Source organism: Pipistrellus kuhlii, unplaced genomic scaffold, assembly GCF_014108245.1.
Source record: "Pipistrellus kuhlii isolate mPipKuh1 unplaced genomic scaffold, mPipKuh1.p scaffold_m20_p_43, whole genome shotgun sequence".
Classification (NCBI taxonomy): domain Eukaryota; kingdom Metazoa; phylum Chordata; class Mammalia; order Chiroptera; family Vespertilionidae; genus Pipistrellus; species Pipistrellus kuhlii.
In genome coordinates, this window is record NW_023425544.1 from 1,708,461 (window position 1) to 1,726,031 (window position 17,571).

At 63.5% G+C, this 17,571-nt stretch overlaps 1 protein-coding gene across 2 annotated transcripts in view; it reads left to right on the forward strand.

The window, feature by feature from the left end:
• Positions 1–17,571, forward strand: part of NEK6 (NIMA related kinase 6) — a 64,355-nt gene that overhangs the window by 37,299 nt on the left and 9,485 nt on the right. For both annotated transcript variants that reach the window (XM_036411930.2, XM_036411929.2), the window contains 5 exons: positions 3,714–3,854; positions 5,312–5,374; positions 7,647–7,757; positions 10,770–10,878; positions 12,218–12,325. In XM_036411930.2, the coding sequence (XP_036267823.1) occupies positions 3,714–3,854; positions 5,312–5,374; positions 7,647–7,757; positions 10,770–10,878; positions 12,218–12,325 (532 nt within the window). The remainder of the gene's footprint in view (positions 1–3,713; positions 3,855–5,311; positions 5,375–7,646; positions 7,758–10,769; positions 10,879–12,217; positions 12,326–17,571) is intronic.

A 17,571-nucleotide genomic window follows, 5' to 3' on the forward strand; every position in this document is an offset into this window, starting at 1 on the left:
GAGCTCTCCACATGTGAAAATATGTCTGCTGAACATGGCAGGATTATATGTGAAATTCATATATACTAGGAATCGGGAAAGCTAGTATATGCTGGCTTTTATTAAGGGAATGAATGAATGCAGTTGAGAAAAGGCATCTATGCTTTATGTTTTTTGCCCAAGTTGCTGCAGAGCATCTTCATCAGGAATGAAAGGCAAAGCTCAGCTGACCCAGGAAGAGCCACATGAATTTCCGAGCAGAGGACCGTGTTCTTGTTTGAGAAAGCCCTGGCTGATGTGTCTTCCATCTGGAAGTCTGTGCAGACCTGCCTGGGCTAGGCCAAGTTCCGCCGTGTTGGGCGCTCAGAGAGAGAGAGAGAGAGAGAGAGAGAGAACCGCGCCTGACTTTGCAGGCGATGAAGACAGCATTGCACAGGCCCAGACCTTTAGGAAAATATTCCTGAGCCAATGATGGTCATTAGAGAAGATTTAGTGACCAAACGTTGATGGTCATTAGAGTTCAAGGAGTGTTTGCTTTGTTGTACATTCGGCCAGCGCTTGTCTCGTTTGTGCCTCGGGTCTGCGTGTTCCAGGAAGAGGGAAGAGCCAGGCCCGAAGGTGCAGGGCCAGTCGGGTTAGACGAGGGCTTAAGTTAGACGAAGGCGGGAGTCGCTCTGCTGGGCGTGCGGCCCGCGGGCACCTTGTTGAGTTTGGAATTAGCCGGATTGCGGAGAGCCGGGCGGGGCTGGCCCCTGAGAGCCGGACAGTATGGACTCTGTGTGAACCGCGCCCGGCCGCGCAGCGTGGATTTGAAACGCACGGCCACATACACGTACCCACGTTCCTTACGCACGGTGTCAGCTGTCTTTAAAGGTGGACATGGTGGATAGGAAGTGTCACTCTGATGAAGTGTGCTTTCTGCAATCCCAGGAGCGGTTGCTGTAGAATTAACGATGCATTGCAAATATCGGGGGGGAAAGAGACCCATCCAGTGTAAAGATGATTAAAATTCAGGTCAGAAGTCTGGCTTCGTCAGGCTACATTTTTTAATGAGATTTCAGGAAATTAATTGGGCGAATGCATTCTTATACTTCTAACGTGGCATGTTATGCTCCTGCTTGAGAAAAGAAGGAAAGAAAAAAAAAGAATTTGTCGGTGGCCAAGGCTTACTGTGGTTCAAACATTTTTAACTCAGATTAGCTCCGGACGAGGGGCCTGTGTGGCCTAATTTGATCTGACTCGGAGGAGAAAGCGGGGTTTCTCCCAGCTCGGGGTGGGGGGGGGAGGGGGCAGGGGGAGGAGGTCGGGGTCCCAGGTACCCCCTTCCCTGTACGTTTGTCTTTGGCAGCATTTCTTGGGAGGGTGGGCTGGGAACAGAGGTGACTCAGGAGCCTGCGCCATCTTCTTGGCTCCTTAGCCTGACCCCCAGCGTTGCCTCCAGAGGCCCCCTCCTCTCTGTGGCCTTCTGGGGATTCCAGGCCTCCTCCCTCAGGCCCCTGCCGCCGGCAGCAGCGCCTGGGTTGGCGTCCCCACTGCCTCCCCAGCCCTCCACCCCATCTCCTCTGCCTTCAGGGGAGAACTACAGGGCTCCCGCCCAGGGAAAGAGGCTGAGGAGTCAGAAATGGCCAAGGAGAGTGCAATCCCTTGGCTAGCAGTCTCAGATGTCACTGCTTTACTGCAGCCAGGTGACCTTGGGTAAATGACCTCTCTGAGCCTCAGTTTCCTCATCTGTGAAATGGGGCCACGGAGGCTACGTGAGATGGTAAACTTTAAACATCCAGCGTGACATCCCGCATCTCGGAAATGGCAGGCCGTTGATCTTACTCTTATTGTGTAAAAACCATTTTAGTTTTCACAGTGAAAGAGCCCAGCGCTGGGCCTCCCCTCAGTGCAGACCCTCCGTGGGGAGGAGGGCGGTTGTGAGGTTGGTAACCGCCCTTCACCGTGGCCTGGGCCAGGCGTCTGCCAGGCCGGGTGCCGCACACACCCTGCCTCCGGCCGCCCAGCCCCCCGGGAATAGGTGCTGCTGTGCCACAGGCATCTGCCATGCCAACGCCAACGCCAACGCCAACGCCAGTGACACACAGCCGATCCTGTGTGCCGCCTGCGTTCCTCCATTCACCCGTCTCACCCCTGGGGCTCACAGGTTAGGAAACTGAGGCCCAGAAGGACTTGCCTAAGGGTCACGGCCAGGAAGTGGCAGAACGTGGACCTGAATCCGAGCTCTGGGCCCCGTGTCCCTGGAGGCTGTTCATTTTCCCCGGGAGCCAGCCGGGCCCAGGCCAGCCGATGAGCAGTTCCCAGGAGGCTGGCAGGATCCGGACAGTGAGCCCCCTGGTGTGCGCTGTCTGGGCCCAGCCCGTGTTCGCCTCGCAGTTCAGAGCTCCAGGGACCTTTTACTCCGGATCATCTCCCTGGACCTCGTGGAGGTGTTATGAGGCTGGTGTTTGAGGCCAGGCCGTGGACGAGCTTGCCGAGGGCTCGCCCGGGACAAGGAAGGCCTTGGAGGCGGCGGCGCAGAGTGCTCCGGTCACCTTTCCTTTCCCGCTCACAGCCCCGGAGTGGAGTCAGGGTCAGGCCTCTGCTGGCTCAGGCGGCTGCGCCCGGGGCCCCGTGTCCCCTGGTGCCCCCTGCCAGCGCAGAGGCCACCCCGGCGACGGGCCCCAGCCAGCCCTGCGAGGCCCCCTGGCCTGTGCTGCTGCTCCGGTGACCTGCCCCTCCACGGGAGCTCATTCCTCTAATTAGGTCGAATGGGTTGTGACAGGAAATGCAAATCTGGGTCATCGCATATGCAGATGTGCAGCTGGAGCGGCAGCCAGCCGCCTGGCTGTCACCCACGTCCTCTGGGAGCTCCCTGGAGGCTGTGGGGCGGGGCGGGGGCCCTGGGGGGATGGGGGCGGGGACCCAGCACGCATCCTGAGGAGGAGAGCCCAGGTTCCCAGGGCAAGGACCCTTGGAGATCACATCCTCCAAGCACGTCAAGTCCCAGCAGGGAAACTGAGGCCCAGAGAGGGAGAGTCCCATGTCACCCAGCAGTGCCGCTGGCTCTGGTCCCCGGGCACTCAAGTCCCAGCTCCCACTGCCTGGCTGGGGGACGGGGACTCCCTGTCCTTATTTATAAAGTGGGATTAATAACTCACAAGGCTGTTCGAAGGTCTGAGCCACAAAACCTGTCTAAGCAGCCAGTACAGTAACGGGCACATAGTAGGTCCTAACACACAGCAGGCAGCGTGGCGTGGTTTCCCGGAGTGCGTGTGACTCCTCGGGCGCTGGCCTTACCCCCTTCTGAGGGGTGTGGTTTCGGCGGCACCCAGAACTGGCCGTGGACGGTCACCACGTTGAGCACATTCCACGTGTCATTCGGCAAACATGCCCGGCACGTCCTCGGCTCAGGGGACATGGAGGGGACGGAGACAGGAGCCCGCTTTCGGAGAGGCCCACGGTGGGGGGCGGGGGGCGGGGCGGGCAGAACGGAGCAGACGAGCCCGGGATGGGATCGTGAGGGGGGGGGGGGGGGGGGGGTGAGAAGGGCCTGGAGGAAGCCAGCAGCCCGGTTTCTCGTCTGCAGAGCGGAGTCCTGCGGGCAGCACCGGGTGGGTGTGGAGAGCGGGGGGTCGGGCGGTGAGGATGATGGGGCGGTGGCGACCGGAGCCCTCCTGCCCCTCGGAGGGCCGCCGGGGAGCGCACACCCGCCTCGGCCTGGCTGGACGCCGCTGCCCCTGTCTCCCCTCCAGCGGCACCCGAACGCCCTGTCCTTCCGCTGCTCGCTGGCAGACTTCCAGATCGAGAAGAAGATCGGCCGGGGGCAGTTCAGCGAGGTGTACAAGGCCACCTGCCTGCTGGACAGGAAGACGGTGGCTCTGAAGAAGGTGCAGGTGAGCCGGCGACCCCGTGGGTCAGAGCCGCTGTGCGGGAGCCCGCGCCCCTGAGGTGGCCCAGGGCCATCCGTCCCCCTCCTCCCCCTCCCCTGCCTCTCGCTGTAAAGAAGGGAAATTAGTACCCAGCTCACTGGGTATGAGAGACCGGGCAGACTCCTGAACGTGCAGTCCGAGCCGGAAAGGAAAAAACCGAGCACCTACTGTGTGCACCGGGCCTGCTGGGAGCTCACGGGGCCTGGACAGCAGCCCTGGCCCGGGACTAGCATCCCGCTGCTCGGAAGAGGAAACCGGTGCCCAGCAGGGAAGGACGAGGCAGCCCTCAGAAAAGCGGGACAGTCCCGGTTTTTAACCATTTGTCCCACGCCGAAAGCGGGATGTCTGGTCACCTTAACTAAGGCCCACGACCCTGCTGCCTGCACTGGGTCCGAGTGTCCCTCCCAACCCCGTGTCCCTCCCAGACGGCAGGAGGGGGTTGAGCGGACGGTTTTAAGCGGCAAACTCTGGCCAGGATGCATTTCAACTCTGGTGAGAGCCGCTGGGCCCCTGGGACTGCTGCTTCGCTGCAGGAGACGCCATTGCATCCTCCATTGAACTTCCCGAGCCGCTGTGCGAGATGGGTGGCCTGGGCAGAGGAGGCAACAGGCACGGTCCCAGGGTGGCAGCCAGTCCTGGGGTGGCAGCCAGTGGAGGCCGCCTGCTGTAAGTTTTTTTTTTTTTTTTTTTTTTTTTAATATAAATATATGTTATTGATTTTTTTACAGAGAAGAAGAGAGAGGGATAGAGAGTTAGAAACATCGATGAGATGCCAAAACCGGTTTGGCTCAGCGGTAGAGCGTCAGCCTGCGGACTGAAGGGTCCCAGGTTTGATTCCGGTCAAGGGCATGTACCTTGGTTGCGGGCACATCCCCGGTAGGGGGTGTGCAAGAGGCAGCTGGTCGATGTTTCTCTCTCATTGACGTTTCTAGCTCTCTATCTCTCTCCCTTCCTCTCTGTAAAATATCAATAAAATATATTTAAAAAAAAAAAAAAAAGGTGGAGGGAGGACCCACCCTGAGTGAGTGCTGGCCCTCGGGGGAGGAGGGTCCAGGCGCCAAGGGCTGACCTTCACCCTCTCACTCTGTCCAGCTCGGGCTACGGGCCCCATTCACAGAGGGGAAGACTGAGGCTCTGAGCGTGTTTCCTGGCCGGCCACTCCTCAGGGTGTGCCCTCAGCGAGTCCCTGGGCTCCTCGGGGCCTCAGTCTCCTCCTCTGGGCGTCAGTGACCGTACCTCCTGCCCCGGGGGAGTCGCCCTGAGGGTCCAGCCCAAAGCGGCCAGCATGGCGCCGGGCACGTGGCCGGGGCCCAGGAGGCAGCGCTGCTGTCCTCACGGGCAGGGCCACTCGGCAAGGAGGGGCTGAGCCAGTCGTGGCGCTGGGTTCTAACCGTCCTGCTTCTCCCTCTCCTCTCGCCCAGATATTTGAGATGATGGACGCCAAGGCCCGGCAGGACTGCGTCAAGGAGATCGGCCTCCTAAAGGTGAGCGCTGGGCGGTGGCCTCTGGGACCCCTTCACGGGCCGGAACAGGACTGACGGGGCCGGGCGTGCCAAGGGCAGATGCCCAGGGCCTGACGGGGGGGGGGTGTGCAGGGCGCGGGTGGTGGCATCTGTGGTCGCTTTCCTCTTCCCGCTGGCATCGGCATCGGCATCGGCTTTCCCAGGGCCAGAGGTTGGAGGACATTCTGCGCTAGACTTGGCCCTGGTCCCGGCTGCTCTCTCCTGGGGATTCCTCCCCACCCCCAGGTGTAGGATGCTGCTGAGGTCTCGGAAATGATGGAGGAGGAGAAGGGGAGGAGGAGGAGGAGAAGGGGAGGAGGAGGAGGAGGAGAAGGGGAGGAGGAGGAGGAAAAGGAGGAGGAGGAGGAAGAGGAGGAGGAGGAGGAAGAGGAGGAGGAGGAGGAAGAGGAGGAGAAGGAGGGAGAGGGGAGGAGGAGGAGAAGGGAGGAGGAGGAGGAGGAGAAGGGGAGGAGGAGGAGGAGGAGAAGGGGAGGAGGAGGAGAGAGGAGAAGGGGAGGAGGAGGAGGAGAAGAAGGGGAGGAGGAGGAGGAGGAGAAGGGGAGGAGGGAGGAGGAGGAGAAGGGAGGAGGAGGAGGAGGAGGAGGAGGAGGAGGAGGAGGAGGAGGAGGAGGAGGAGAGGAGGAGGGGAGGAGAAGGGGAGGAGAAGGGAGGAGGAGGAGGAGAGGAGGAGGAGGAGGAGGAGGAGGAGGAGGAGGGGAGGAGGAGGAGAAGGGGAGGAGGAGGAGGAGAAGGGGAGGAGGAGGAGGAGGAGAAGGGAGGAGGAGGAGGAGGAGAAGGGGAGGAGGAGGGGAGGAGAAGGGGAGGAGGAGGAGGAGAAGGAGGAGGAGGAGGAGGAAGAGGAGGAGGAGGAGGAGAAGGGGAGGAGGAGGAGGAAAAGGAGGAGGAGGAGGAGAAGGGGAGGGAGGAGGAGGAGGAGGAGGAGGAGGAGGAGGAGGAGGAGGAGTCAGCAGGTGGTGTCCTGTTTTGGGAAAACAGCCCGTGAAGCAGTTCTTGAGCCAGAAGGACGGAGCCCTCTGAGACCCCAGCGCAGGGTTCTGGGCGCTCCGGCCTGGCCCTGGCCTTGGGGACCCAGACAGGCAGCAGAGGGTGGCCATTCAGGGTGCTGCCAGCCAGCTCAGGGGCCATGGCGCCCAGGGGAAGCCCTCAGAGGCCGGGGCCCGTTCCAGAACCTGGAAGGCGGAGGGGAGCCTGCTGCAGGGATCCGGACGGTGAGGACTGGAGGCCGCTTCCTGATTAGCCAGCCTGGGGGAACAGCTGGCCCGGTCCCCACCCCCTCCCCTCTCCCTTGGCCACGAACACACGTGTGCCATCCCCGTCAAGTGGACTGAGCTGAGACGCCTGTCGCGGGTGCTGGGTACAGACACGTGTGAGCACAGCCCTCCGGTGGAGCTGGCCGCGGGGTGTGCGCGGGGCCTGTGGGCACGGCTCTGGCCGTTCCCGGGGCGGGGCACTGAGTTCCGGGGACGGTGGGCTCCGGGCGGACACCCCACTCCCTCCCGACGGTCAGGCCCTCAGCCTCCTCATCCGGACAAGGGGGAGAGGACAGTGGCGTCTTCGGGGCCTCGGGGAACTGGTGAGCAGGTGCCGGAGGCGCCCAGGGCAGCCCTTGTGGTCACAGGACGGCAGCGCCAGGACCTTCCCAGGACGCCGACCCGGCTCCCGCCTGCCCTGCCTGCGGGAGGTCACCAGGACGTGCCGGGCAGGAGCGTTTCCTGCAAAACAAAGGGAACCCGCTCTCCGAGGGGCCGCCGGCCGACGTGTTCGTGTGCTGCACGCCGGGACCCGAGACCCGAGGCCTCCGGGCAGAGGGGGGGCGTGGGGCGAGGAGGCGGCCGGTGGGACCACAGCACAGAGTCACACACTCGTGGGCTCGGGACCGTGTCTGAGCGCAGGGGGTGCAGCCGGCGCGGGAGGCAGATCCGAGGGCACCTTCTATCGACGGCCCGTCTCCCCCTGCCCTGCCCTGTCCTTTGCTCTGGGCACCTTGTTGGGCATTTCAAGGGCATTCACCTAATCTGTGCAGCATTGTGCCCATTTTACAGATGAGGAAAGTGAGGCTGAGACACAGTGTCACCCGGCTCTGCCAGGCTCCCACGCACCGGCCTTTTCCATAAGACACTCTCCCCTCCAGCGAATGCCAGGGTGCCCGTGGGGTGCCAGCCCGGGCAGGCGCTGAGGCTGGACCATCTCTCGCTGACTCTGCCCCTCTCTTTCTCTCTCTCCCCTTGGGCAGCAACTGAACCATCCGAACATCATCAAGTACCTGGACTCGTTCATCGAGGACAACGAGCTGAACATTGTGCTGGAGCTGGCGGACGCGGGCGACCTCTCGCAGATGATCAAGGTGAGGGCGCCGGGGTCAGGCAGCCTCAGCCCCCCTTGCTGAGCCCACGGGCCTCAGGCCCTGTCCCCGTGTGCCGTGAGAGGGCCGGCGTGGACAGGAGGGATCCCTCTCCCCGCCATGGCTCATGCCTCACAGGAGCGGGCACCGAACCCTGCTCATGAGTCTGGGAAAGTGTCCTGTGATGGGAAAGCGGAGCTCAGAGAGGTTAAGAGACTTTCCTGGGGACACCCAGCAGTGTGGGGACAGAGCTGGACCCGTAGCCCAGGTCTCTGGGACCCTCGGGTGATTTCCCTGAGGCCCGTCCAGCCCGAGGGGCATCTTCATTCCCACACAGCGGCCAAGGCCGGGGTCTCCCAGAGGCTGCTGACTCGCCTCATTCCACAGGCGGCTCGGGGCCAGGCCTGGCTCTTGCCATTCATTCCAGGCAGCCCTCCTGGCACGCCACCCCTCACCCCCTCCGGGGCAGGACCAGGTCACGGAGTCTAGGATCAGGGATCACGACAGCCACTGATGGAACGCCTACTGTGGCTGCAGGGTGCTGACCACGAGCATCACTCACTGAGTCCGCACTGTTCTCAGCAAAGCTCAGAGAGGTCTGGTCACCTGCCTGTAGCAGCACAGCTTCTCCGTGGGACCGTCAGGCCAGAGCCCTTAGCCCTCCTGCTTGTTTCTCTCTCGGGGCTTCCCTGTTGGCTTCCTTGCTCACTATGGTGAGCGCCACCGCCTCCCTCCCCCAGGCCCAGACTGTCTGCTCTTGAGCAAGCATGGGCGGCTCAAGCACAGCCCCTCCCTGCTCCACCCCCGCCCCCAGCCCCCCTCAGCTCCCAGCCACACTCTCGAATGGAACCAGCGCGGATTCTCCGTCATTCCCAGCAGGCACTGGGGACTGAGCATTGCTCGGCGCTTGCTCTTCTGGAATCGGGCTCCTAGGAATAGGCGTCTCTGGGAAGCAGCATTACTTGAGCTGTTATCACCTGCTTTCCCGGTCCCGTTGACATGTTAATGCGTTTGCAGGGATGTTAATCTCCACACATCCCTGGTGGGAACAGATGTGCTATATCATGTCTTAGTTCTTCCTTCTCCCCCCACCAACGCGGTTTCTCCTTCACACGCGTGCTCGCCCTGAACACGCATGCACCGGGCACCCGCTGTGTGCCAGGCCCGTCCTGAGACCGAGGGGTGCTGCCCCACGGGTGCTGCCCTGGGGGAGAGGGGGGTGGGTGCAGAGCAGAGCTGGGAACCATCGGTGTGAGATAGCCAGAATAAGCCCAGTCAGGCCTGCCGGCCAGGGGGGGCTTCCTGGCGCAGGCACACCTGAGTCTGCCTGAGGGGGACCCCAAGTCCAGTGGCAGAACCGTTGGTGCAGGAGCCCAGCGGGATGGGAACTGAGGGGCCACAGAGCACTTTGGCCGGGAGAGCAGTGCGGGCTGGGAGGCATCGGGCGCCCAGGCCTCACGGTCCAGCCTCAGGATTTGGGATCTTGCCCTGAGGCATGGAGAAGCTTCCTGAGACTCAGGCGGCAGTAACAGGGTCGGCTTTGTGTTCTGGAAGGAAGACTGCATGCCCAGCGGGGGCTGGGGTGGGGGAGGAGCAGAGAGGACCGAGAAGAGACCCAGGGTGTGGCCGACAGGGAGGGCACCGACTGCCAGCCCCAGGACACCCCAGAACACTTGCCACTCTCAGTCCATGGAGGCTGACAGCCGGGGGGCAGGGGTGACGGGGCAGATCAAATCTCTGCTTCCCTGAGCCCCGTTTCCACCCCGTCCCGACCAGTAGACCCTGCGTCCCAAGGGCCTCAAACTCGGGGCCGGCATCACGGCCACAGCCGCGCGCTGGCATCGTTCACAGCCGGTGGGAAGCCGGGAACTGCCACCCCCACAGCCACCGGAGACCCGGCGCCTCCCGCGAAATGTCGCACGCACAGCGCTTGGCATGACGTTTAGAGAATCACTGCCAGCCTTGTGTCCCACTAACTGCTGTGCTGAGGGTTCGCCAGCATCACGGCGTAAATCTCACCCGGCCCGGCCCCCACTCGCACTGGCGTGGCCTGGGGGCCGTGGGGTCCAGGCTGGGGGGCCTGTGCCGGCAGCTGGCGTGGCTCACCCGGAGGCCTCTCCTCCAGAACGGAGCTTTGGGGGGGCCTGGAGGTGGGGGAGTGGGGGTTATTGCCAGGCCGGGGTTCCGGCTGTGACCACCCCTCAGTTGGAGGAGCCCAGGTCCCTCCCAGCTCAGCCCCTCCTCGGGTGCTCTGTGTGGTTAGCAGAGGGTCAGCGCAGGGCTCAGCTGTGACTGCCCGAGCCAGCAGCGACGCAGCCCTCAGAGTCCCAGGCAGCAGAACGGGCACGGTCCCGGTCAGGGCCGGCCCGTGTGGGGCTCCGCACACGCTCAGCAGATGCCTCCCCTCCCCCCTTTCCTCTCCCCCCACTTCCCCCGCCCTGTGGACAGGACGTGCTCCTGGTCTGCCTGGTGCGGCCCGGGGAGCAGGGGAGCTGTATTTTGCTTCTGCTGCTTCTCCAGGCAGCAGAGCAGGTGAATGCTTGTCGAACCCAGGATCCAGCTGAGAAGGCCAGGCCCGTTCCCACGGGGTCCTGCCGTGTTTGTGAGCGGGCACACGGGCTGAGACGTGCCCGTGCCGAGGAGGGGCAGCTGTGGTGTCACCCCCAGTCCCCGTGCGGGCCAGGCCAGGGCTGGGCGCAGAGTCCACTCTGCCACGCCAGTCCACTCCGCACAGCGCCCCCTGTGGGTAGGGGGGGAGGTGGACATCTGTCCAGGGGCTTCCAGAAAAAGTGTGACTGAGAGCAGCCTGCGGGGTGTGGCCAGGCCCCCGTTCGCAGCGCTGTGAGGACGCCCGCCTGCAGGGGGCTCACCGCTGGCGGGGAGAGGGGGTGCACAGAGGACCGCGGGGGGCGCTCGGGGCCGACGCACCGATGTGAACACGGGGGCCGTGCGCCCCGTCCAGGGCCCCGCCCCCTCCCGGCCCTCACGGCCGTCCCCCCGTCTGTCCGCCCGCAGTTCTTCAAGAAGCAGAAGCGGCTGATCCCGGAGCGGACGGTGTGGAAGTACTTCGTGCAGCTGTGCAGCGCCGTGGAGCACATGCACTCGCGCCGCGTGATGCACCGAGGTGCGCGCCCGGCCCCCGGCGCTCCGTATCCCCACAGCGGGGGCCGGGCGCCTCGTCCGTCCTGGCGAGGTCCCCGAGGGGCACGTGAGGCCCGGGCTTCCCCGCACACACACACACACACACACACACACACGCACACGCACACACACACACACACGCACATGCACACGCACGCGCACACACGCACGCACGCACACACACACACACACGCCTCCATCTGGGGGCGGGGGGGGTGAGAGCACACACACACACACACACACACACACGCCTCCTCCACCCGGGGGCGGGGGGGGGGTGAGAGCACACACACACACACACACACACGCACACACACGCACGCACGCGCGCACACACACACACGCACACACACACACGCACACACACACACACGCACACGCCTCCACCCGGGGACGGGGGGGTGAGAGCACACACACACACACACACACACACACGCACGCACACACACACACACGCACACACACACACGCACGCACATGCACACACACACACGCCTCCACCCAGGGGCGGGGGGGGTGAGAGCACACACACACACACACACACACGCCTCCACCTGGGGGCGGGGGGGGGTGAGAGCACACACACGCACACGCCTCCACCCGGGGGCGGGGGTGGTGAGAGTACACGCACAAACACGCACACACACACGCACACACACACGCACACACACGCCTCCACCCGGGGGCGGGAGGGTGCGTGAGAGCCCGATGGTCCCCCGGACCCCGGGGTGGGGGACCAGCACGGAGGAGGGGGCAGGAGGACGGGGGAGGGGCTGGCCAGGGGGACGGGGGATGCAGCTCAGGGAAGGGAACTTGGGATCCGGGATTGAGTCCTGGGAGGTCCCTGCAAAGGAAAGTTCGCGAAAGCTGGCGTCATCCCGCACCGCGAGGGAGGAGGGGCTGTGCTCGCGCAGGCTCCTGCCCTGATTCCTCCTTCCTTCCCCCACCGCTGTCCGTCCCATCCCCGTCCCATCCCGGGAGCAGCGCCAGCGCCCGCTGAGCGCTGGCTCTGCCCATTACGTATGCTCTCCCACGTGGCACCCGCGTGTGCCCGGCCCCGTGCCAGGCGCAGGGGGGATCTAGAGAGGACACAGCAGCACCAAGGCCGCCTCCGGCCCCCCAGCCGCCTGTGGTCCGCAGCCAGGCCGCCAGGTGCAGACAGTGAGCTGGGCTCAGGGCCCCCAGCTGGGCGGAGCCGGGCTTGCTCGGAGGGAGCAGGACGCAGGGCCGGGCCCGGCCCCCTGCAGACCCGCCTCCCCCTCCCCCCCAGGCCTCCCTGTGTCCCCCTGACCCCACAGCAGCGCCCTCTCCTCCCCCCGCAGACATCAAGCCGGCCAACGTGTTCATCACGGCCACGGGCGTGGTGAAGCTCGGGGACCTCGGCCTGGGCCGCTTCTTCAGCTCCGAGACCACCGCGGCCCACTCCCTCGGTAAGGGGCCGCCCGGCAGCCCAGCTGGGACGGGACGGGACCAGACCCGGACCGGACCACGGGGGAGGTGTGGACAGTCCCCCGGGCCTTCTGAGTTAGTGAGCGCGCCAAGTGCCTTCCTGAACCCCAGACTTAGCTCGCTCTTCAGCACGGTGACCCCCACGGAGTCACCCGGGACTCGGGGTCCTGGCTGGGCCTCCCTGTGTCCGGGAAAGGCTGGCTGAGCCCGTGGGGTGGGGAGCTGTGGCTCTGCGGTGGCACAGGGTAGTCACCCCATCTTTCTGGTTGCCACGTAGTGTCTCACCCATAGGTGCGCGGACGCGGTCCTTGCCTCTGCTGGGGGGCACTCGAGCTGGCGCCTTCGTCTTTTGTGTGTATTTTTGTTGTTTGTTTGTTTGTTGTTTTTTTCACCTTTGTCTTTCGAACAGGCAGTTTGAAGCCGTGGGGGCTGAGTGCCCCGGGCGGAGGGGGCACTGGGCTGGCCTCTGAGGGGTGAATAGGAACCAACGGGGAAGCACGGGGGTAACTGGGGGTGTGGGGAGCGGGGTCCCAGAACCTCGGTGGCAGGGAAGGCAGTGGGGCCTTGGGTGCCAGGCTCCGTGGGCACACACATCCCAGGAGCAGGGAGGGCCAGGCCCGGGGGCCAGGGAGAGAGGCTGGGTCGGGGGGGGTGCTTCGGGTCAGGTGAGTCGTGTTGAGCTTCAGAACCACGTGCTGGCTACGCAGCTGCCTGGGAAACCTGGAATGGCGGCGGGGGTTTCACATTTAACCAGAACAGAGGAGCCGGCAGAGCCCCCGGGGACACGGGGCCCATGTATTACAGCAAGGCGTGGCGGCGTTCACCGGGCAGTCAGGCAGGGCGTGCCCTCTCCCGGCCCTTTGGGTGGTTTGCGGAGGGAGGTCTCCCCGGCACCCCCCCCACACACACCCGCCCCAGAAACCACTCTTCTCCGCTCCTCTCCGCCAGCTGCACGGCCCAGCCCGTGTCCGCGTCCTCCCCGGGGCCCGCGCGGGAGACGCCGCGCGGGAACTCCCTGAGCCACAGCCCCGACGGCTCCGGGCGCTCAGGACAGCGCGCCATCGGGAGACCTGTGCTCGGAGCTGCTCGCCGGGGTGTGAGCGTGTGAGTGTGCGCATGCCAGTGCGTGTCTGTGCACAGGTGAGTGTGTACGTGCATGTGTGTGTGCGGGGGTGAAACTCAGCTCCACTGACCCTGGAGGATGCCTGGTGCGTCATTGGTCTCCCGTTAGCTCAAACGGGAAAGAACCGCCGCCCCCTGAGTCTGCGACGCTACATTCAGGCCTCAGAGAGCCGGCGAGGGGTCTGAAACCCGGGAGCTTGAGTAGCAGTCCCAGCCCAGCCCGGCCCGGCCCGGTGCATGCAGCCTCCACCAGGGCCGGGGGGGGGGGGGGGGGCAATGCTGGGGCTTCCCCAGAGCTCCCAGGACACCTGGTCTCCCCACCCCTCAGCCCCTCTGTGAAAACCGGTGTGTCTGTCAGTCTGGGACTGTGTACGTCTCTGGTTTTAGAGCATCAAAAGGCCAGAAACGCAGGGGATGCCGTCAGAGGGGAGAGTCAGAGCCATGGCTCCCTTCCCTGTCAGTCAGGCCCAGCCCTGCTCCGTCCCGCTGGGGGCGGCTGGGGTGCTCGTCAGAGCGGGTTAGGATCACATCATTAGGAACGGCAGGAACACGGACGGGCTCGGCGACAGCACGGGCTTATCGACTTGACTGCTGCGCTTATTATATTAATGAGAAGGCATTGGGACTTGGGGAAAGGCTGCCCCGTAAGCCCAGCTCTTCCCAAGGCCTCCGAGCGGCTGCTGGGTGTGGTGGGTGGAAGCAGATCTCTTTGGGGTCGTGGCCCCAGAACGGGGCAGGGGGGTGGCGCAGAGCCAAAGCCTGGGACCTGAGGTCTCCAAGATGCAGGAGAAAGACCCACTTCCCCAGGGAGATTCTGCAAGCCGCTGACTAAGGCTGGCACACCGTTAGCTGGGAGAGGTAGAAGTCATTGCCTTCGGCTCATGACTCAGGAAGGACGCGGGGGTTTGAATTATGCATCTGTGCGCACCTACTATGCGGGGCTGCCGTGGTGGCAGGCACGTTGCCCTGGCAACCACCTCCTCTCCCGAGTGGCAGACCCATTGGCAGGGTTTATGCAAATCCCATTTCCCCTGCTGCCCCCTTCCCCAGCCCCCTCCCCGCCTCTGTATTTGCTAACACGAGGCTGGCATGAAAGGGCATTAGTCATGCCATGGCCGGGCTGACAGGTGCAGTACCCAGCGGTGGCAGAGCGGCTGCCTCGGTGTCAGGCATAGGAGCCGTAATTAGAGCGCGGAACAGAATGAGCGTCAGACGAATTACCAGGCAGCAGATCATATTTGTCAGGAAGGATTGCATACATAAAAATTAAGTGACAGTACACGCTGGCGTAATGAAAGAAAAATGAAAGATTTGCCTATACACAGCTCACAAGCTACAAGCAAGTGTCTCGCTCCGAGCAACGGCAGCAGCTGCAAGACAAATTGTGGGGCTGGGAGAGCGGGCCCTGCCGTTCAACAGCCGTGACAGGGCGGCCTGGGGTGGGAGTCAGGGTGAGAGTGAGGCCGGCTCACACCCTGGCCTGGCAGGCCTCACACCGCCTCTCCGTCCGGTCAGGGCGACCTGCCCATCAGGTAGAGGGGGCGGACCTGCTGGCTTCCCCAGGCCGCCAGCCCCGACCTGGCTGCAGGGAAATCATTTCTCCCCTCTCCCTGCCCCGGACTGGGTAGAGGACAGGAGATTAAGCAGCTTTCCCTGCTCTCAGGAGCCCCCGCCTGGGGAGGGACAGACACAGTCAGTTCCGGGATGGCCTGGTGTGGGGACGGGTGGCACCGTGTCCTGAAGGCCCACTGTGTGCAGGCACAGTGCTGAGCTCCCCGTGGAAGCCAGGGGCCTGGGGCTGCCTCGGCCTCGCCCAGGGCTGCCCTTCATTTCGGTTTTGTGTGGTCACTGAGCTCACCGGAGAGGCGAGTCAACAAAGAAAGCAAGGCTTACAAGCTGCTTGAAAAAGATGTGCTTTTCAAAACTCATCCCCCTGAGGCTTATTCTCTGCATTCGACAGATGAGGAAACTGAGGCTCAGAGGAGGGAATGGGGACTGGAACCCTCAGGGTGCCCGCCGTACCTCCCCTGGCACAAGCCCGGGTGCTGGGGCGTGGGCTTGGGTCCTGAGGAGCTCTGGGTGCAGGGACACCCAGGGCACCGAGTGCCCAGCCACTCGGGGGAGAAGCCCGTCCATCCTCACAGCCGGGCCGTGAGGGCCTGGGCTGGCCCTGCCCCAGGGAAGCGGGCTGAGCCTCCTTCCTCGGTGAGTGCCAGCACTCCCAGGAGGTGGGCCGTGGAAGCTTTGCCAAGTGCGTAGCCGGTCCTCCCAGCCAGGCACCGCTAGGGGCCGTCAGTGTGGTGACAGAGCCTGCGTAGATGTGTCCCTGGGCCTCCTCCCACCCATCCCAGCAGCCCGGGACACCTGGCAGCAGTTGGCCTAGAAAACCTGTTTCAGCAGGTAAATCCCAGTTCTGAGGGCTGACACCTGGGTAGGAGGTCACGGGAGGTCACAGCGATCTAGCCGGTGGTGCCTGCTTTGTCTGCGGTGTCCCTGGTGTTTTTAGGGACACGAAGTGTTAGAGCAAGACAAACTGATGCCAGAGAGAAGGGGGGGAGGGGGTGGTCTCAGGGGACTGCAAATGTGCATTTGATCAGGCCTAGGATGCAAACTGCACTTGTCTGTCTGTCCACTCATTTGCTCAAGAAGGATTTGGCCAGGCCCTGCCCTCACGGGAAGTCCGTCCTCTGGAACTTACCCGCCGGGATGGAAATGCATTTAGAGGCTTCACCGAGAAGCAGCATTGTTCTAGCCAGCACATCTCCGGGCTGGCCTCACTGGGCGTCGCCAGAGCAGGTGATCAGATGGGGGGCCCAGGTGCAGGAAGGTGGGCGAGGGCGAGACGAGGTTTCCTACCTGACTCCGAGTCCGTGGGTGAGACGCCAATACCTAGGAACACACTCAGCTGTTTGGAATCAAAGAACTGCACCCACCATTCCTTACTGTAGGAATTGGAAGTAGGCGGGTACCGGTACGAATGCAAACAATGTGAAATTAAGCCAGTGCTGCTGAAAGCACAGGGATTTTCCAACGTCACCCCCTCTCCTGAGAGCGATGTGCATTGCGGCATGGGGTCAGCTGGTGATTCACTGAGGGGGGACGTGATAATGAGTGGTGACACAGATGAGCCTGGTGAGGGTGTGCTGTGTGTGCGCGTGTGGGTATGCACATGTGTGGTGTGTGTCCGTGTGTTAATGTGGACAGTCTGGCCTTCCTCCTGTGGGGGATAAGGAGCCAGCTGGGCGTGGGAGGCATGGCCCCTGCTTTGGTGGGTAGGGTGGGTGGGAATGGGCAGGATAGGAGGAACAAAGCCAGTTAGTTGCCCAGGTGAATGCTGGCAGGGGGCAGAGACAAGGGTGGGGAAAGGGGACACCTCAGAATATGGGGCCTGGTGGGATGCTGGGGTGGAGCACAGAGAGCAGAGCAGCTCACACTGCCCAATGCCAAGGAACCTGCTCTTTGGGTTCCAGAAGCTCCTTGGCTCTTGCCCTGCTCTCGCCATCCTCTCCCTTCAACCTGCAGGAGGTTGCTGTCCCACCTTCCGCACAGAAACCAGGGCTCCAGAGGGTGGGGAGGGACCCAGCACCACGAGCTGGGCCTCTGCATTTCCCTGGTGGGGACACCCGGCCTAGGAGCCGTTCGGCTCTCTGCTGGGGAGCGGCTGGAGTCAGGCCGGCGGGGTGCAGCTCCCAGTCCCCCCTCGCCCAGCCGTGCTGTCCGGCCCAGGCAAGGCCCCGTCCCTCCAGTCACTCCCACTCCACCGAGTGGGAGCCCTGCAGCCGCAGACCCAGCCTGCCTCCATGAGGAATCTTTGCCTTGTTCATAGCTAATGAACCTTTCAAACACCGAGAGCATCTCACACCTCGGCCAAGTTTGTTTTGACAGGTGCATCTCGGGAAGCGGGCCCCTTTAATCAGCCTGGGCTTTGAGGTCCCGGTTCCCCTCTGATATCTAGCCGGGTTTGAAATCTGGGTGTTCTGGGTACAGAGGCAGGAGGGTCAGGGTTTCTCAGGCGCCTCTTTCATATGCAGAGCCGGGGCCCCCACTGTGAGGAGGGTGGCTCAGGCTGGCTGGTCTGAGGGGAATGTTGCTGGAAGGGAATCTG